Below are 21,551 nucleotides of genomic sequence, written 5' to 3' on the forward strand. Positions count from 1 at the left end.
ATTGGTCCATAAGAAGCTTTCTCTAAAATGCTTTTGCCAGGCAGCCATGCTGACACTGGGTTTATGTTCCTAGTCAGATTGTTTCAGCTTAGAGCCACTCTTAAAGATATTCCATTCCCCCATTTAATCACAGTAGGAATTGCTAAAGCACATCTGCATTTCTGGCACAGACCCGCAGTATAAATCCGTAGGGCTGAAGTGCATTAAAACAAATGCTGTCTCCATGCTTTGGATTTTTTATGACTTGGCTGTAAAATGACATGTCTGTTGTTGAAATCATTACTCCTCTAGGTAGTCAGTAAAAGGAGTTTATCACCAGTTGTCCTTTTTGGTTTGATTTTGGTTTTAGTAATGAGGAATCCTGTGACAAATATGTCCCAGCAGTGTCAGATGCTGCAGAGCTTTTTATTTATCACATGCTCTGCTCTTTTGCAAAGTGAATTTGTTTCTTTAATAGAAAGAAGGGCAGTAACACTGCAAGAGGGCTGTCAGTGGAGGCAAGCCTGGGTCATGGCTTTTGTTGCTGTGTTGCAGTGACAGTCAGAGAGGAGCAGGAGGGTTTTTCTAGACAACAGAAACAAAATGATGATGGAGCCCTCAATCCCACTTGTTCCAGGTGACAGGATGCAGTGACAGATTTGAGCAACATTTTAATTCACACTCACTCTGCTTGCCTTTCGCCCAGGGAATACCAAGCCTGAAGGGTCCCCTGTGCTCTCTCACGAGCCTGCTAAGGTCAAGCAGGAAGACAACAGGGATGTGACGCGACCAAGCCGACCCGCTGTGAGTCTTAAATTATTTCCCATGGGAATGTTGCCAGCTGGCTTGGCCACGTTTCCCTTCAGTGTGGTAGCACAACTGCAGGGCCCCCAAAAAAGAGGCTAGTACTGTTGCTTCTCCAGTAGAGTCTGGAAAGCAGTGGTACAGCAAGAGCCCACGGGAGATACGAATGCTTAAGAGAGTGCATGAGTTTTTATCAGGAGCCCAAGTCTAGGGGAAAGCACTTAAGCATGTGTTTTCAAGTGAAGCAGATGCTTAAGGGCTTTGCTAGCTTGGGTGTGGTGGTTGCCTATGGCACATTGTTGTGTTCCGTGCTGCATGTCCCCCCGCAGCAGCCCAGCGGAGGGATGGTCTGCTCTGGAAACCAGCCCCCAACAGCCTTCACAGCTTAAAACCAAACCTGGTAGTGGTCTCTGTACAATCCCATTTGATTATTCTGAGCAAAATCTCATCCGAAGTGTTTCCTCCTGGTTTAATGCTGTTGACATTTGTATTTTAAAACTGCAGACTCGGCCTAATGAAATGAATTTCCACTGCTTCTCTTTTTTAATGTGTAATAATGTTTTGTTGATGTTTTTTTCTCTACACAGCGTTGAGCTAACAATTCTAATTTTATTTCTAACCTGCTTGCCCTTCCTCTGGCTTTTTCCTGTCCCGATCTGTTTCCTCTGATGCTGATTATTCTTCCTTTACCCACAGAGCTATAAGAAAGCTATAGATGAGGTTAGTGATATCTTTTCTCAGTGGGTCATGCCTGTGCAAGGTTGACTTGTTAGTGCTCAATACTGATCCGGGTTTTCTTGGTGCTGATATTGAAAAGGTGGCAATGTAGTCTTGGGGCAGACAAGAGACTGAATAATTGTGTCTCGGTGTAGGGAGCCTGTGTGTGGGGAGGGGAGCGGCACAGCCGCTGTGTTCTGCTCAGCCAAGGGCTGCCTGAAACCCACTGGCCAGACGACTTGCATGAAAGCCGTGGCAAGAAACACCCCAACGTTCACACACAGTGCTGCCGTTTTGGTGTATTTGAAAGAGAAAGAGCAAGAGTGGAGGTTTCTGGTGCCAGTGGACGTGGTCTGGGCAGCCTGTGCCACTCACTGCATTCTGCTCTCAGCTACAGCCCCCAGCCACCCACTGATTTCAGTGGGGCCATCGAGCACTATTGAAGTGCATTTTAAACCTAATTCAAATGAAGATGCTTGGCAAATAAAGGAAAACAAAGCAGTGGGATACACTGGGCAATTAATTCTCATGGACCAGACCATCAGCTGTAAAGCCAGAGTCAGCGGAGCCATCTTGGATCTTGATGGCCAATGCTAGTCTTCCTTCATCCTCTTAAAAAAAATAAAAGTCTTGAATTACACCTTTTTTTTTACGATATGATAATATTTTGGATATGTGTGCATCTGGTGATGCTGAATGTTTTAGTGTTCATGGGGAAAGACCGAACATTCCTGATGTAGCATTTAACTTGCCTCACACACATCATTATGTGCTGATACTGGTAATTGTGGGGCTGTAATGGCAAGCACCTGTACCAGCAGCCTCTCCTACAGCCTCATTCCTCTAAAACTGGAAGATACGGAAGATGTGCTGGTTAGTTAACTTGCTCTCTTGGGTAAAATGTGAGCAATGCGTTTTGTGTAGTGAGGTGCTTTGTTAAGGAAAAAGCACAAAATCAGTGTCTAAATAAAGGCAGTGTGTGTGCTAAATTCAAGTTCAATGAGCTGTGTGATTTTGGAAACCAATCTGACTTGATTCCAGAAAATACTATATCTGAAGAAGTCTTTGTAATTAAAAGTAATTAAAAAGGACTGATACTATTAACTTATGTATTATGTCATCCTCAGTAATAGCATTTCAAACACATGTGGAACTACAGAGCACTTTCTAGTTGTCAGATTGTTTTTGGTCCAAGAGCAACTCAGTGAAGCCATTTAATCCTACATAGTGCTCATTACTTAGAGAAAATGATAGCATCAAAAAATTAACCATCCTGAGGCAAAGCTTTAACTAGGAAGTACAAGTTATCTGATTATATTGTCTAGAGTGTTATTGCTGTTATAACTTCCAAATTAGTTGTTAAAAACTAATTAAACTGATTTTTAAAATACTTTATTATCTTCTAGTGATGACCAAAGGAAGCTGATAGGGTGCCTTGAAACATGTTAGAAATGAAAGGTAAAAAAAAAAAAAGCAATTTTCACAGTTTCTCACTGTGATGGGGAAGGGTTCAGTCCTAGTCCTTCCTTCACCGTAGGAAGTCCAGCTGCAATTTTAAGAGGCTCTTATGCAGTCCTAAAGCCCTTTTTAAAGTTGAGAAGGCTCTAAACCAGTTCGAAGGCAAGTGCTTAATAAAGAGCATATTTTATACTGTAAATGGAAAGCATTGTTAAGCTGTTGAAATTGTCATTGTCATTAATTCTTATTTAGGAAAAGAAACAATCATATCATTTGAGCTGCTATAGTGCTAATTAAAATAATTAGTTGTCGTGACTGCAGATTTGACTGCATTTCTATCCCAAACATCCTGGCATCAAAAATAAACTCTTGAAATACCACATTCTCTCTTTAATCTTGATACCTGTAATGCACTGTAATATACTTTAATCTTGATAATTTGTACCTTTCTTTAAAGGTACAGAGTGCATTTGGAGAGGGATATATGATACCCATCACAGGTACCTGCTGTGAAGCAGGGATTCATCCTTTGGTTATTTTAAAAATAGCGGGTTTTGGTCTACTAATATTTATGGGTCTGATGCAAAGATCTCTGACATCCATGGGAGTCCTTCCTCTACATCAGAGGCTGGGCAGGGCAGACCTGGGAGCAGAATGTGCTTCTGTCAACAGTGGGAGCCTGCTGAGAGGTGTGGGTCATCAGTAACCAAAGTACAGATTGCTTGCAAAATATTCCTGCTTCACAGTTAGGACATAAACTAGGTTTGCATCTCAGCATAGAGGCTTTCCATCCTTTTCTTCACATGTCGATGGGATAGATTTTTTGCAACCATAATTAATATTGCTGTAGTCGTCCTGCTGGAACGGTAAACTGGAAATGCAGTAAATGAGAGTATGGCCATAAGACAATTGTGGAATTTAGTCTTTTTCAATGAGTTTCTTTCTCCCTAATCCTTTATCTCTGACCGAATGCACTGATGCCTACCTCGGTCACTAATATAGGGAGAAATGGTAAGACTGACAATTGCGATGCTTTGTTCGTCGTGTGCATGTCTTGTGCAACAGAGTTCTCTAACCCATTCTAATTCAAGCTCTCATGCTTTTCTGCCCTACTGCTTCCCCCTGCATTGCTATAAAAGCATGTAAGATAACAAAAAGTCTCTTTTCTACACGGTGCCTGCCATGTTCCTTGTTTTGAAATAGCAATGTCTATTTTATATGACTGTCGGGTCTGAGACCTCATCAAAGTCATGGTAAACTGAAAAATTATTACTAGGCTTTGGGACTGCTCCTATTTTATTTTTTTCTTGTTTCAAAGCTTTTTTTTTTTGTTTTGCCCTTAGCTTGTAGGCTGCCACATTTCACATGAAGTGCTTAATGGGTCCCACTGAGGGACTCATTTGTTTCATTTATTTATCCATTTTTTTGATCGTGTGGCTGACTCAGAGCTGTGACTCCAAAGTCTGGCTGAGCTGGGCGCTTCTCCTCGTGCTCCTCACCGCCTCTCGGCAGCTGCTTGACAGCGGAGACTCACCACGAAAGCAGCTCTTGATGTGGGGATTGCACCACCCATGGGAGATGCTGTCATTGCTTCCTTCCCAAATGCATTTATTACAGAATAAATATAATTACGGGGTCTCTTTGAGAAGTTTGAAAGAAGAGAAAACCCTGCAGGAGAAATTCTCTGAGCCAATCTTTGAAATGATGTTGTTTTCCAGTTTACTATGATGGTGACTGAACTTCACCTTTCCAACAAATATAATTTTGTCGTGTATATACATATAAGTGTGTGTATATATATGCACATACACGTTCCAAACAGAAAAAGAAGAGGTTGGCTATTGATTTTTCAGTGAGCATAAATCAGTTTTGTTTTGTTTAATAAATGCTACATGCTACAAACATTGTCTTACGTTTGTCTCATGTTTGTAACAACTCTGTAAAGCTATTTCTTGTTGCTCGTGCTGTTAGCATTGGCTTTTGAAGACATGTTTGTGACTTTCTCCTCACTTTAAATATAATAGCCTTTGCTTTCTTGTTTTCTTGCCCCCATCCCCTTTAGGATCTGACGGCCTTAGCCAAAGAGTTGAGGGAGCTGCGCATCGAAGAAACCAATCGCCCCCTGAAGAAGGTGACGGACTACTCCTCCTCCAGTGAGGAGTCGGAAAGCAGCGAGGAGGAGGAGGAAGATGGGGAAAACGAGACGCATGATGGAACTGTGCCTGTCAGTGATATTCCACGGCTTATGTAAGAAGCGCTTTCTCTGGGGGGAGCAGGGGTTTCCTGTGAAGCCGTGTTATATCTTGCTCTTGAGGAGCAATAGCTATGTTATGGGGCATGTCCAAAGTATGTATTTGGTGGGAATGGCACTGGGAATGGTGTCGTGGTTGCAAGGGATACTGTACTCAGGTAAGTCTTTCTCCTGGTCAAAACTAGAGATAATTAATGGAAAAAACTGAGTTATTTCCAAAACGCATTCAATGAACTCAGGCTCCAAGATGATGGACCTGTTCCTGTTCATGAGCAAGGCGGGTTTTTGGACAGAGTGGACATATCTGACCTCATCCATCCCTTGAGTTTCCTGCCCATGGGGTTGGTGGAGTAAAACTCTGCCAGCTCTTGAGCCTGGTCTTGTCCCAGATCAAGCCATGCTGAAGTGCAGTATTTGGTGGCCTGCCCGGTGCCAACTGGTAGAGCTGGGATTATAGTAATCCTGCATCTTCATCTTTAATTTTTGTCTTTGTCTCAGTCACTGCGCAGGCATCAAAACGTGGAGGGTTAAAGCATTGAAATGAAAAAAGTCAGCAGAGCGTACTATTGAGTTACTATTATAGGTCATGGGACACTTGCGCTTTTGGGTGCCTCTAGATGAAGGAGGAGGGCTGCATAGTTTTGACACACACTAAACAGCTGTCACTACACAGAGCGAGCTCATGGAGCATCCCTACTCAGGCTCCCTACCTGGTGCTTTGCAGCGTTAGTGTGGCAGGGACGTTTCTGTGGCTCACTGCCTGGCATGGAGTCTGACTCCTACCCCTGTGAATTCACAGAGGAGTTGTGGGAAGGCTTTAGGGGATTATTTGCATTTTAATCAGTTAATTTCCATTCTTCCTGGTAAGTGAATTATTAGTTGATACAGATGTTATTAGGCTTCATACTGGTGGGGTTTGAAGCGACAGGGAAGCCCTCCAGGTGGCAAGGAGACCTAGAGGGTCCATGTTATGCACAGTGCCAAGCTCCTGTGTTGGAGCTTCCTTCCAGCAGGACAAGAAAAATCAGAGTTCTTGGAATTTGTTGGAGAAAGTCAGGAGACAGAAGGATGGCTATGAATATACGGGAATTGGATGGGCAGTCATGCATGCAAGAAGCAACCTCAGGCTGCTCTCAGAAGAGGAGTTTAATCAGAAGTGGTTAATCTGTACTGACATGCTTCCACCAAACACCTTGGATTTGACATAGCACTTCTCAGTGGACGAAAGTATCTCACTGAGTGCTTTGCCAGATGTCAGAGAACGGGTATGGCGGTGAGATGGATGCCAGCTGAACACCACTTGTCCTGTAATGTCCTGTTGATGGACGTGCCCCAGAGACTGAATGTGAAGATGCAAACCATTGGTGTCATAGTGAGGTGGCAGGAGCTCTGTATCTTAAGCCTTCCCAGCTATCTGCAGGCATAGCTGTGAAGGCTTACACATACTGCTGTGTGTCTGGGAAAAAAAGAAAGCACATGCTTGGCTTTACACTTCTATTTCACAAAAGAAACCTTAACTCAAGTCCCAACTAGATGTAGTTGGGTATTTTTCTATCAAAGCTTCATCTTTCCCATGTTCAGTGTTTTTCATTAGCATCTGGGCCCAAGAGAGATCATCTCATCTTCTCCTGCACCTTCCAAGTGATCTTTGTATAACCCATTTTTAAACTTCCCTGGGCATCCTACCTGAGCACTGGGCTGCTCTTCATCCCAGCTCTGTCCAGGTCTCTCCTGCTGCGGGATAAGTCCATCCATCACTGTGTCCCAGTGGACAGGAGGGACTGTTTACTCCTTCTGCCTCTGCAGATACCTTTTCTTCATCTGAAGGCTATGATGACTCCCTTTGGCTCTCTCTCCTCTGAGCAGTGCAAGCCAGCTCTTGCCTACATACAGAGATTTCTTGTAGGGTGACATGGAAACTGCATGCCAATGAAATCTGGGACCTCAGGGCTACCACAGGCATTTATGCACTCACTGTATGGTCTCAAAATTAACATAACCTCCTTTGTCACTACTTTTTTATTTCTGAAACTGGAATAATTGTGTTATTTTCTTGTCCTCTGGTGGTGTTGAAAAGCTAGTGATAGGAAGGTATGAGCTCCTCAGGTGAAAGGTGCTGCAGAAGTGTGGCACGCTTTTCTTTGGAGTACTTTGGTAATGCCTGTCCAGTCATACATTTGATATGATACAGGCGAGGATCCATTATCACACTAGTTACACCTTCAGGTCCCTGGAGCTCATGCTTTGCATTGGACCAGTAACCCGTTGATTAATGCAGGCTTGCTTTGGCTTTTCACATTACCAGGCTCCCTTGTGAGCCTTTGGGTTCTGGGAAGCACGTGTGCAAGGGGATAACATGTTAAAGAGTGAATTGCTTCAATACTGATGGAAAGCAACTGATCTGTATGGCTTTTAAATGCAAAGTAATGGGTCTCATCAGCAACATCTTCATAACCACCGTCGTCATTTTCCAGCATACAGGCAGGGCTGGGTAATCCAGAGGCACCTTGACATTTGCTTTTGGTTTTGTTTGAATTATATTTAAGCAGCTGGTCTGCTAAGAAGGTAATAATAAAGTAGCGGTGGCTGCTCACCGCCTGCAATATCCACTCTCTGGCAGTCCAAAATTTAATGGGTGTGAGAATAAATTCCAGCCTCTCTGTTGAGACAGGAGCACAGACATAAACTCAAGGCAAATCATGGGTCAGGGTTACATCTTCACCTAGAAAACAGCAAAGAGCTGGAGGACACAACTTGTGCTCCTGCCCACACCTCCTCCAAACCCCATCCCCTCTCTTGTCGTTTGTCATCGGATGCTTTGATGCACTGTTCCCTTTTCACGGGTGGACATAGGGAATAAAGAGAGTGAATTTTTTTTTATTTTTGTTTTTTTTTAACTTCAGTAGGAAAACTGATTTAAGGCAGAGCAGGACTGCAGCAACTTGTTACCTGTTCACCAGTGCTCCTCTTGGGGCACCTTGAGATGAGAAAGGCCCTTCTCTTTGGTCTCTGTGCTGTATCTGTAGTCTATCAACCTGACCCTGATCCCATATTTCTGACAAGAGAAATAATCTCCCTATATGTTTAAGTGGATATATTTTCTAATTTTGCTTCTTGTGAGATACAAAACCTTAGAGGATTTGTCATCTAGTCTAGCAAAGGAAATATTCATCATTAATGCTTTTCCATTCTGTCCACAGCCCAACCGGAATTTCTGGCAGCAATGAGCCGTACAACATGGGAATGGTGACAACCCATGGGATAGAGACTTCCCACGCAGATACGTTTAGCAATATTTCAAGGGAAGGGACTTTAATGGTGAGGGAGGTAAGTTGTAAAACAAATATTCCCATGGAGCATCTTCAGGAGGTTTTGCCCATGTAAGCACAAAAACTAACAGTGCTGTGTGTCCGGAACACAAAATGACTAAGTAAATTGTGCTCGTTAGTGCTCTTGTTAATGCAATTTACACTCAAATGTGCAAATGTGACAAGTGCAAATGTTTCTCAGAACTACAAACAGCAGTGAATAGTAATGCCAGGGTGTACGGGGACAATGCTCATACAAATGACTCTGCTGTAATCCCACTATAGCTCCAGGCAACTGAAGTTATCTTAAATTTACAGCATTTAGTTAATACACTTGGAATCTGGCACAGAGTTTCCCGTCTTCTTCCCAACCTATGCACTGTGTAACCACCGGAGGTGTGCAGTGTTGTAGAGCATTTGGAGAGTTTTACCAAAGGCTGGTCATGCTTGGGGAAGCCCCCTTCGCCACCAGCCAGCCCAGTGAGCCGGTGGTGGGGGGCACATCCCACACTGATGTGAGCCCCCGTTCCCAGCTCTGGTGTTGCAGAGAAAAGGCTGCAGTGGGAGCAATCCTGATGTATGGTACTGCAGGAGAGAGGCAGAGGAGGCATGTTTGGTTGGTTGTGGAAGATCTCCCCCAGTGTTTCAGATTCCCAGTTGCTGGAACATGCTGGTGGTGCTGCTGGAAACACAGATGGGTAGCAGGTTTCCTAGTGAGGGGACAGGCAGTGGATATGGGAGTCACTCTCCTGCTAGTGTGTAAAGGAGGAGTATGGGTGAGAAGGAAGGGGAGAGGAGTTTGGAGTCAGCAATCATAAAGAAGGAATGTTTAGATCGAATGCATTTTGATTATTAATTCCATTTATATAAAATATGTACATATGAAGGAAAAAAAACAGAATGCAACTTCGAAAGAGAGGAAAGAATTAGCAAAAGAAGTCACAGCATGTTTGCTGCTTTTCACCACGAGTTTTGGAGGTGGGCAGCAATGCTCAGCCCACTTCGTCTGCCACTGACGTGGAGCTGTTCAGAGCAGGGATCCCTGCAGCCTGGACAGCTCTCTCTGCATCCTTGTAACAGGGAAGGTGATGCAGTTGAGCAGGAGAGCTAGTCGCTGCTATAACAGACAGCCATTTGCAAAATGAGCTTGGTGTTTAGCATCACAACTGTAAAACACATGCCACGCCGACAGGGCTATATAAGAAAACTGGAACCTTGTGGCAGAGTGAAATGCCAGTTGTTCTGCTGATGCTGCGGCTGTTCACTGCTGTTTTGGGTTACAGAAACATGCAATGGGGGCTGTGTTGTCATTTGCAGTCAGGCTACTCGCTGCCATAGCTGTGCAAAGCTGTTAAGGCTAACACTGATCGAGGGGTCAGATTCTGCTGTCAGTGATGGCTGTGTGGGAGGAGAGCTGGCCATGGGGTTTTCAGCCATGGTGGCAAGAGCAGAATCTGCCCTGCGTTCCTTGTCTCAAAATGATAGTGATCAGGCTTCTCTCGCTGTAATGTGGCTAATTACTCTGTATTGACTTTGTGATTAATCCTGTCTTTATTTCTCCTGGGGTGGGGGGTTGGTTAGCTGCTTGCCAGATTGCATGGGGGTGGGAGAAGAGAGGGTCCTTTTCCTGAGCTTGCTGTAGGAACTGGGGGACGTCCAACGACTTAGTTTTGTTTGTTTTTTTTCTCTTCTTTTTCTCTTTTTTCTTCCCCCTTCTCTTTCTTCCTCATGCCTTGTGTTTCTGCAGACCTCTGGTGAAAAAAAGCGTTCTGGCCATGCAGCCAGCAATGGCTTTGCAGGTCACATCAATCTCCCTGACCTGGTGCAGCAAAGCCACTCGCCTGCGGGCACGCCGACTGAGGCCCTGGGGCGAGTCTCCACGCATGCGCAGGACATGGACTCGGTGCCTGAAGTAGGTGGTGGGGGGCTTCTCTTTCTCCTTTGCATCGCTTTAAACAAGTATTAACATCTCTTCCTCGTAAGAGGCTTTCCTGCTTTCCTCCCTGACTTTCTTGGCTCTTCCCTCTCGTAAGTTTCTGGTCCATGTGGGTGAGTGTAGTGAAAATATGGGGGAATCTGATTGGTTGTTGCTATATGGGTCTAAGGTTGATGGTAGAAATGTATATTAGATCTTGTCTGAAGCCCACCAGTTGGAGTTTTTGTGGTGATGGCTCGAATGCTGCCAACTTATGAGAAAGCCCCCCATTGAGGTTTTGGCTTGTTTGGGGTTGTTTTTCTGGCACTTGGAAATAAAAGAGAAAGAAATTATGAGAGCCAGTGATACCATTAACTTAACTGGGCCCGGTTTCCACCTGTGCAATCTCAGATACTTAATGTTGACTCAAAAGGTTAACAAAAAACAAAGCCAGCAAAATTCTAGATAATTCTTCTGTCTAGAAAAAATATGCACACCTTTAAAATTGGGTGTTTCCTTTTATGGCAAAGTATTTCCCCCTGGTAGCTGTTTTACAGGTACACGATTGAGACTTGGAAAGTACAAGATGTGACACATAAGACAAGGGAATTGATATGTCCTGGTTTACTATTACCAGCTGTGAGAACGAGGCACAGTTCTGTGTTCTGTCATGAGAAATAAACCCATTTAGTGCTAAATAGAATCGTAGACTATGACAAAAGCTACTGCATTTAATTTTTTCTTTTCATTTTGTTGGATATACATCAGAAGTTCTGTCATCATATTCTCTTTCATAGAAATGATGTCCTCATTTTATAGTGCACTTTTACTAGTAGTATAAAAATAAAAAATGCTTGGAATTGGGCATTGCTAAAATGTAAGAACAGATGGTACTTGACTTCACCTCAAGGTTTTAGCTGTTTTGTCATTGACTTGAAAGTGGGTGATGAGAGAGTTGATGCTGAAAACAACACCTTCCACGGTCATCCTGGGACTGCTTAAACATGGGCAAGCACTGGGTTCACTTATATATTCACTTATAGAAGTATATTCACTTATAGAAATCCAACCAAGAATATCTTTTCCATTTCTAAAACTGCATTATCAGGGCTGAATGAACCAGGAGACCTGGAGATTTAATTCGCAGGTGTCTCATGGCACTGTGAGAAAAAGAAGGGAGCAAGCACAACCACACCTTGCAGCTTGTTGCTGTTTCTGTAAGCCACCACATTTGAACAGGAAGATGTCTTAACATTTAAATAGCAGACTTGGAAGTCATTGAGTAATATCAGCTTCTTAGGAGAATGGCTGAACCTGAGCAAAGAAAAGAAATGCTCAGCGCATTGGGATGAGGGGCTTCTTCATAACTCATTTGTCAGAAAGCACCGGCCTCTCAGCTGGAAAGCATCCCTGTAGATACTGAATTTTTCTCATCCTTGAATTGTTGGTGGTTTATGGAAAAGGCATCCAGCACAGGGAAAAAATGTGTATTTCTTGGATAGGAGAGAAGCACAAAGTAGCGAGTATATCTCACATGCACACACAAATTTGGCCATACTGTGTATGTAAATGTGGTATCTGTTCCTGTAGCCTTTCCTGCCACAGGCTGTTAACTCCTTCCATGGGTCTTGGTTGCCATGTACCTTTTGGAAATCCATACCGTTTCTATGGAAACAGGCAGGCTGTCAGGGGAATAAAGACGAAAGGGAAGCAGGATGCACAGCGTGGCTTTGGCATGCACGGGGGAATGGAAGCCAGCTCACCCATGGATGCCAGTCCCAAAATGCTTGGACAGACCAAGCCGCAGGGGTGCTCCCACTAGTTTTTGCCCTTAAATCTTACTGTGGCCCACTGGAGGACAGGTGTAAGGCCAGCCCAATGTGGGTACAGATGTGCCAGGGTGGCAGTGTTCCCATGGCACACCTTCCTGCAGTACAGGCTTGCCCCATGGCAATTGTCAGCACAGGGGCTGCAGCAGTGGCGTTGACCATGGGCTCTGGTGTCTCAGTGATGTGAAAGCTGAGGAAGATTTATTCCTTCCAGGGAAGGAAAATGTCCAGTGGAAGAATAATGTGAGCAGTAGTACTGCTGCAGAGTGACGTGGGGGTTGCTGCTGTTGCAGCTCTTAACAGAGCTCATACATAAAGCATATCCTGGGTAAATATTGGAGGAGGAAAAATAAGCTGCTCAACAAGGGGGAAAATCATGTCACTTTGACTCCCAAGGCAAGGATTTCCTGTTGCTTAAGAGAAGGTCTTAGCCTCGTTTTCTGCCTTAACAAAGCAATGGCTTTAAGAAGAAAGCGGTGTGATGTTACAGTTTGTTCCTCCCCAGGATCTTGTGTGGTAGGACCAGTACAATAGCAAGTAGAATTGCAACCCTGGACTTTAGCAGGGCAAACCTTGGCCTTTTCAAGCAATTGCTAGGGGAAATCCCATGGGCAAGGCTGCTTGAAGGTAAAGGGGCCCAAGATAGTTGGTTGGCATTCAAGGATTGCTTATTCCAAGCTCAAGAGCTGAGCATCCCGACACGTAGGAAGTCAAGGAAGAGGGCCAGGAGACCTGCGTGGCTGAATAAGGAACTGCTGAGTATGCTCAAGTGGAAGAGGAGAGTTTACAGGTCATGGAAGGAGGGGCTGGCCACTCGGGAGGAATATAAGGCTGCTGCTAGAGGATGTAGGAAGGCAGCTAGGATGGCTAAGGCCTCCTTAGAATTAAATCTGGTGAGAGGGGTCAAGGACAGCAGAAAGAGCTTTTTCAAATACATGGCAGATAAAACTAACACCAGAGGCAAGGTTGGCCCACTGGTGAACGGGATGGGTGCCCTGGTGACAGAAGATACTGAGATGGCAGAGTTATTGAATGCCTTCTTTGTCTCAGTCTACTCTGCCGGAGGCAGTCCTGAAGAGCCCTGTACTCCTGAGACCTCAGATGAAGTCAGGTCAACGGAGCAGTTTGCCTTAGTCGATGAGGAATGGGTTAGGGACCAGTTGAGCAATCTGGACATCCATAAATCCATGGGTCCAGATGGGATGCACCCGCAGGTGCTGAGGGAACTGGCGGAAGTCATTGCTAGACCACTCTCCATCATCTTTACCAAGTCTTGGGAAACGGGAGAGGTGCCTGAGGACTGGAGGAAAGCAAATGTCATTCCGGTCTTCAAAAAGGGCAAGAAGGAGGACCCGGGTAACTATAGACCGGTCAGCCTCACCTCCATCCCTGGAAAAGTGATGGAACACCTTATCCTTGATGCCATCTTAAGGCATGTCAAGGATAAGAGGGTTATGAGAGGCAGTCAACATGGCTTTACCAAGGGGAAGTCATGCTTGACCAACCTCATAGCCTTTTATGAGGAAATAACATTGTGGATGGATGATGGCAGAGCGGTGGATGTGGTCTACCTTGACTTCAGCAAAGCATTTGACACAGTCTCCCACAGCATCCTCATAGCTAAATTGAGGAAGTGTGGTCTGGATGATCAGGTAGTGAGATGGACTGTGAACCGGCTGAAGGACAGAAGCCAGAGAGTTGTAGTCTATGGGGCGGAGTCCAGTTGGAGGCCTGTATCTAGTGGAGTGCCTCAAGGGTCAGTATTGGGACCAGTATTATTTAATATATTCATCAACGATTTAGATGAGGGAATTGAGTGTACTGTCAGCAAGTTTGCTGATGACACTAAGCTGGGAGGAGAGGCTGACACGCCAGAAGGCTGTGCTGCCATCCAGCGAGACCTGGACAGGCTGGAGAGTTGGGCAGGGAGAAACTTGATGAAATATAACAAGGGAAAGTGTAGAGTCCTGCATCTGGGCAGGAACAACCCCAGGTTCCAGTATAGGTTGGGGAACGACCTGATAGAGAGCAGTGTAGGGGAGAGGGACCTGGGGGTCCTAGTGGACGGCAGGATGACCATGAGCCAACACTGTGCCCTTGTGGCCAAGAAGGCCAATGGCATCCTGGGGTGTATTAGAAGGGGGGTGGTCAGTAGGTCGAGAGAGGTCCTCCTTCCCCTCTACTCTGCCCTGGTGAGACCGCATCTGGAATATTGTGTCCAGTTCTGGGCCCCTCAGTTCAAGAAGGACAGGGACCTGCTGGAGAGAGTCCAGCGCAGGGCAACTAAGATGACTAAGGGAGTGGAGCATCTCCCTTATGAGGAAAGGCTGAGGGAGCTGGGTCTCTATAGTTTGGAGAAGAGGAGACTGCGGGGGGACCTTATTAGTGTATATAAATATGTAAAGGGGGAGTGTCATGAGGATGGAGCCAGGCTCTTCTCAATGCCAAACAATGATAAGACAAGGGGTAATGGGTATAAACTGGAACACAAGAGGTTCCACTTAAACTTGAGAAGAAACTTCTTCTCGGTGAGGGTGACAGAACACTGGAACAGGCTGCCCAGGGAGGTTGTGGAGTCTCCTTCTCTGGAGACATTCAAAACCCGCCTGGACACATTCCTGTGTAACCTTATCTAGGTGTTCCTGCTCTGGCAGGGGGATTGGACTAGATGATCTTTTGAGGTCCCTTCCAATCTCTAACATACTGTGATACTGTGATACTGTGAAATTCCCTTGGCAAAGTATTGGCTCTAACATTCCCTGCAATACCTTCAGGTTAAGTTTTGTTAGCTTAGAAATAGCCGTTTCTGCAGTCCTACCTGAAATGCTGCAGACAGTTTAAAACAGCAACCCATACATGTCATCCCCATGAGGTGTGCTGAAAACCAGAGTTTTCGGGGATGCCATTTTCTGATGAGCTTGAGTATCTAGGGCATTTTCTAACGCAACCTGTTAAAAAGCTTTCCCTAAAGAGAGAGCTTTAAAAGAGTGCACAGCTCGCCCCCGGCCTTCACCAGCTCCAGCGCTTCAGATTCTCCCAAACAGAGCAGGCAGGTGATGCTGCGGGGCATTGCTGCGGCCTGCCTCTGCAATAGGTGTGAGGACCAGCAATAACAGCACAGCAGAACAATAAATAGGTGTTTTGCTGGGAGCTGACTTTTCTGACTTTCCCACAGGCATCAATATTTTGGGCTTAGCCCAACACATCTGTAGATACCAAGTGGTGAAAGTAGAGTGGTATTATAGCTGTATGAGCATTCCTGCCTAAGTTTTACAGGTCCCAGAACAGATTTCCACAACTTGTTGAAATAAAATCTTTACTCAGACTGTGCTAGTTAGTGTTGGCTTTGGCACAAGGGAAGCAACAGTCCCACCTTTTCCATCTCTCTTGAATTACTCCAGTGGTCACTGGTCCATGTCAGCTGCCCCATGCCAGGGCTTTCCGAGGGCTCCCAGTGCTGTCCTGCCAACCTTGGCTGCACGCTGAGAGAGTGGGAAAAGCAAACTCTCACCTGCCTGGCATCCCAGAATGGGCTTTTGAAGGCAGGTGTCTAACATGCAGACAAGTTGGGGTTTACCTGCGTTGACTTTTGACTCTGGCCCTGGGGCTTCTCCACTAACTGGTCTCATGGCTGTGCTGTGCTTCTGCCTGTGAGAAGAGAGTGGAGCTGGGCCCCACTCCTCTTGTTTTCTGTTGCTCATGGACAGTCACAAATCCAGTTTAATGTTTTTCCTGACTAGCGATGGGGGAGGAGGAGCAGATGTTCACAGAGGGCTTGAAAAGGTCACTGCAGGTGTCGACGTTGTGTCTGCTGATTAGAAAGTCTTACCTATACACACATACACAAAATCATTTCTGTGCTCTGAGCAGTTTCTTTGCTGTTTATTTTCCAGTATGGTATGGGAAGTAGCACCAAAGCCTCTTTCACCCCCTTCGTGGACACCAGAGTATATCAGACCTCACCTACTGATGAAGATGAAGATGAGGATGAAGAGTCATCTGCTACTGGTAGGAGGCAATGTGGCCAGTTTGAGAGGGGAGGGCCTCATGGAAACCAGATTGTGGAAGCTGAATAACCCCACTTAACCTGTTGAATATTTCACTTGCTCTTGTCCAAACATTGCTCATGTCTGCATCCCTGTGGTCTCCTACATACAACTTCTTCTCCCGCACCAGCAAAATGCCACCAGAAGAGTCTGGGAGAAAACAGGGAGCAGCAGAAAACCACCCATCTGCCTGGGCAGTGGGCAGAAATGTTCCTGGCAGAACTGGGAGGTGGTAATCTCTCAAAAAGACCAACAGTTGCTCTGAGGTCACTGGAAGTGGCTAGATGTGAGCAGGCAGGCAACAAATAGAGCTGGTCAGCTCAGCAGGCAGGGCTGGAGGCCGGGGACATCACCTGCTGACGGGTTTGGTGTTGGTTCTAATCCATGAGAAGATCCTAATGATGCTTCTTCAGTCTAGTAGCTTGCAACATAGTGATGGCTCCCCCATCAGAAGATAACTCAAGTATTGTCTTCCTGTCCCAAAAAAAGAGGTGACAGAAAAATTAATCCATCACACCTCACTGTCTTCTTGTATTTCCTTGCAAGCCCTGTTCACCAGCGAGCTGCTCAGACAGGAGCAGGCCAAGCTGAACGAAGCTCGGAAGATCTCAGTGGTGAATGTCAACCCCACCAACATCCGTCCCCACAGTGACACCCCAGAGATCCGGAAATACAAGAAGCGCTTCAACTCGGAAATACTCTGTGCTGCTTTATGGGGTAAGCCCTGAGCACGCCTTGCCCTCAGCAAAGCTCCCTGGAGCAAATGGCTGGTGGTGAAACACAAGTGCATCATCACAGAACCAAGCCCCTGCCTCTGGTTGTCCCTTTCTCCATCCTGGGCAAAGCTGATATCCCCGAGTCCCTGCACTGTAAATGTGACCCCTCGTGTTCATGGGAAGATCGCAGTCCTAGCTAGGATCTCACAGTGATAGCAGAGATGAGCTCGGGGTGTTGTCCTTGGGAGCAGCCATGGCTCCTGGTGCCCATTGCCATATCCTCTTCAGGTGTGAATCTGCTGGTGGGCACAGAAAATGGCCTGATGCTGCTGGATCGAAGTGGGCAAGGGAAGGTCTACAACCTTATCAACAGACGGCGATTTCAACAAATGGATGTACTTGAGGGCCTTAATGTCCTCGTGACAATATCAGGTATGTCTCTCATGCTCCCATCCCATCATTCACCTTCTTGGCTGTATGCCATGAGCAGTTCCAGCTCAGACAAAACCTGCCCACCCATACCAGTGGGAAGCTCCCAGGGCAGCTTGAGGTGGTTTATTCCAGAATGAAAGGTTTTGAAGTTTTCTCCCATTGCCTGCTGGCTGTGTTTCATCTACAATATGCCATCCTTCTTTAGCAGGGAAGGGAAGGTGCAGGATACAGGCAGATACCCCAGCAAGGCAGGTAGTCACAGTTTGAGGGGGCAGCGAGCTCTGCTCTTGGGTCTGTTTGGCTCTAGCCAAGGGAGCCATGAGCCATGGCTTCAGGGATCCAGCTCATACCATGGCTCAGGGTACCCCTAGCATCGTGAGGGCCACAGGTTTGTCAGTGTCCCAGGTTCAGCCGGGAGCTTTGGAGCTCTCCAGTCAGGCTCGTGAGTGATTCCTGGCAAAAAAAAAAAAGCAAAACCTCTCTATTCCAGTCTCCCAGGAGAGCACCCAGCATTCCCCTACAGAGCAGCCGCATGAAGCACATGGAGCTGGGGCACAGCCTTCTGGTATACCTGCCCCACAAAGCTCACAGAGAACAGTAGGAGAAATACGTGTTAGGAAAACTGCTTGATACTGTCCTTCTGTTTACTTTCGCATTGTTCAGCACCTCTCTGGGCTCACTCTGCATTCATCACTGGTGCTTTAGGCAGGGCTTTGGGTTCTTTGATAACAGCTGGTTTTATAAGGCTCCAGTCCGGAAGATGGCACGTGGGAAAGGTTTAACTCACAGAGGCAAAAGGATGCTGGGGCATGAATTAGCAGGGCTCATTTGGAGAGCTTTAAACTAGATTCGAAGGGGGATGGGGTTGTAACTGGGCTTGCCCCAGTGGGGCAGCACTCTAGGATTGATGAAGACTGGGAGGCCTCCTATAATCCTAGGGTGAAATTGGTGAGCTCAGCTCCCTCCTTGAAATGCCTGTACACCAATGCCTGCAGCATGGGAAATAAGCAGGAGGAGTTGGAGACCTGTGTTAAGTCAGGAGATTATGATCTGGTGGCAATTACAGAGACGTGGTGGGACAGCTCGCATGACTGGAATATACTCATGGAGGGCTATGTCCTTTTCAGGAAAGACAGCCCAGCCAGGCGGGGTGGTGGGGTTGCTCTTTATGTGCGAGAGCAGCTGCAATGGACTGAGTTCTGTCCAGGGACAGGGGACGAGCGAGTTGAGAGTCTGTGGGTGAGAATTAAGGGGCAGGCTGGCAGGGGCGATACTGTTGTGGGTGTCTGTTACAGGCCACCGGATCAGGGTGAGGAAGTTGACGAGGCCTTCTACAGGCAGCTGAGAGCGGCCTCACAGTCACAGGCCGTGGTTGTCGTGGGGGATTTTAATTTCCCTGATGTTTGCTGGAAGGACTACTCAGCAACCCAGCCACAGTCCAGGAGGTTCCTCCAGTGTATGGATGATAACTTCCTCATGCAAATGGTGGATGAGCCAACCAGGAGAGGAGCGCTGCTGGATCTCATCCTCACTAACAAGGAGGGTCTGGTCGAAGCAGTAAAGGTTGAGGGCTGCCTTGGTTGCAGCGACCACGAGATGGTGGAATTCAGGATCTTGTGTGGTAGGACCAGTACAATAGCAAGTAGAATTGCAACCCTGGACTTTAGCAGGGCAAACTTTGGCCTTTTCAAGCAATTGCTAGGGGAAATCCCATGGGCAAGGCTGCTTGAAGGTAAAGGGGGCCAAGATAGTTGGTTGACATTCAAGAATTGCTTATTCCGAGCTCAAGAGCAGAGCATCCCGACACGTAGGAAGTCAAGGGAGAGGGCCAGGAGACCTGCGTGGCTAAATAAGGAACTGCTGAGTATGCTCAAGTGGAAGAGGAGAGTTTACAGGTCATGGAAGGAGGGGCTGGCCACTCGGGAGGAATATAAGGCTGCTGCTAGAGGATGTAGGAAGGCAGCTAGGATGGCTAAGGCCTCCTTAGAATTAAATCTGGTGAGAGGGGTCAAGGACAGCAGAAAGAGCTTTTTCAAATACATAGCTGATAAAACTAACACCAGAGGCAAGGTTGGCCCACTGGTGAACGGGATGGGTGCCCTGGTGACAGAAGATACTGAGATGGCAGAGTTATTGAATGCCTTCTTTGTCTCAGTCTACTCTGCCGGAGGCAGTCCTGAAGAGCCCTGTACTCCTGAGACCTCAGATGAAGTCAGGTCAACGGAGCAGTTTGCCTTAGTCGATGAGGAATGGGTTAGGGACCAGTTGAGCAATCTGGACATCCATAAATCCATGGGTCCAGATGGGATGCACCCGCGGGTGCTGAGGGAACTGGCGGAAGTCATTGCTAGACCACTCTCCATCATCTTTACCAAGTCTTGGGAAACGGGAGAGGTGCCTGAGGACTGGAGGAAAGCAAATGTCATTCCAGTCTTCAAAAAGGGCAAGAAGGAGGACCCGGGTAACTATAGACCGGTCAGCCTCACCTCCATCCCTGGGAAAGTGATGGAACACCTTATCCTTGATGCCATCTTAAGGCATATCAAGGATAAGAGGGTTATGAGAGGCAGTCAACATGGCTTTACCAAGGGGAAGTCATGCTTGACCAACCTCATAGCCTTTTATGAGGAAATAACATTGTGGATGGATGATGGCAGAGCAGTAGATGTGGTCTACCTTGACTTCAGCAAAGCCTTTGACACAGTCTCCCACAGCATCCTCATAGCTAAATTGAGGAAGTGTGGTCTGGATGATCAGGTAGTGAGATGGACTGCGAACTGGCTGAAGGGCAGAAGCCAGAGAGTTGTAGTCTATGGGGCGGAGTCCAGTTGGAGGCCTGTATCTAGTGGAGTGCCTCAAGGGTCAGTATTGGGACCAGTATTATTTAATATATTCATCAACGATTTAGATGAGGGAATTGAGTGTACTGTCAGCAAGTTTGCTGATGACACTAAGCTGGGAGGAGTGGCTGACACGCCAGAAGGCTGTGCTGCCATCCAGCGAGACCTGGACAGGCTGGAGAGTTGGGCAGGGAGAAACTTGATGAAATATAACAAGGGAAAGTGTAGAGTCCTGCATCTGGGCAGGAACAACCCCAGGTTCCAGTATAGGTTGGGGAACGACCTGATAGAGAGCAGTGTAGGGGAGAGGGACCTGGGGGTCCTAGTGGATGGCAGGATGACCATGAGCCAACACTGTGCCCTTGTGGCCAAGAAGGCCAATGGCATCCTGGGGTGTATTAGAAGGGGGGTGGTCAGTAGGTCGAGAGAGGTCCTCCTTCCCCTCTACTCTGCCCTGGTGAGACCGCATCTGGAATATTGTCTCCAGTTCTGGGCCCCTCAGTTCAAGAAGGACAGGGACCTGCTGGAGAGAGTCCAGCGCAGGGCAACTAAGATGACTAAGGGAGTGGAGCATCTCCCTTATGAGGAAAGGCTGAGGGAGCTGGGTCTCTATAGTTTGGAGAAGAGGAGACTGCGGGGGGACCTTATTAGTGTATATAAATATGTAAAGGGGGAGTGTCATGAGGATGGAGCCAGGCTCTTCTCAATGCCAAACAATGATAAGACAAGGGGTAATGGGTATAAACTGGAACACAAGAGGTTCCACTTAAACTTGAGAAGAAACTTCTTCTCAGTGAGGGTGACAGAACACTGGAACAGGCTGCCCAGGGAGGTTGTGGAGTCTCCTTCTCTGGAGACATTCAAAACCCGCCTGGACACATTCCTGTGTGACCTTATCTAGGTGTTCCTGCTCTGGCAGGGGGATTGGACTAGATGATCTTTTGAGGTCCCTTCCAATCTCTAACGTACTGTGATACTGTGATCTGCAAATTCCTGCTCCCTCCATTCACATACAGCTCTTCAAAACCACTGCTTCATCATTTACCTTGGTCTGCAGCTCCACTGTGGTTTGAGGGATACAGATGTAGGAATAACAGATTTGGTACAGCTGGAAGATGAATGGGGAGGGAGCACTGTCCCCCAAGACAACATCGAGAATGAGCCTTGGGGATTTGTGGAAACCCATGAGCAGATGAAGATCCTGGTTTGTGGTTTGGACCCTGCCCCACCAGGCTCAGTGTGAGCTGTGTCCTGTC

At 46.7% G+C, this 21,551-nt stretch overlaps 1 protein-coding gene across 4 annotated transcripts in view; it reads left to right on the top strand.

Annotated features, from left to right (window-relative positions):
- TNIK (TRAF2 and NCK interacting kinase) overlaps positions 1-21,551 on the top strand; it is an 84,340-nt gene that overhangs the window by 51,235 nt on the left and 11,554 nt on the right. For 3 of the 4 annotated variants that reach the window (XM_080622675.1, XM_080622677.1, XM_080622678.1), the window contains 7 exons: positions 686-783; positions 5,021-5,205; positions 8,410-8,536; positions 10,265-10,429; positions 16,155-16,269; positions 16,854-17,024; positions 17,312-17,455. In XM_080622675.1, coding sequence (XP_080478801.1) covers positions 686-783; positions 5,021-5,205; positions 8,410-8,536; positions 10,265-10,429; positions 16,155-16,269; positions 16,854-17,024; positions 17,312-17,455 — 1,005 coding nt within the window. The remainder of the gene's footprint in view (positions 1-685; positions 784-5,020; positions 5,206-8,409; positions 8,537-10,264; positions 10,430-16,154; positions 16,270-16,853; positions 17,025-17,311; positions 17,456-21,551) is intronic. The other variant, XM_080622676.1, reaches the window with a different exon arrangement.

Source organism: Psittacula echo (genome assembly GCF_963264785.1).
Source record: "Psittacula echo genome assembly, chromosome: 7".
Lineage (NCBI taxonomy): Eukaryota > Metazoa > Chordata > Aves > Psittaciformes > Psittacidae > Psittacula > Psittacula echo.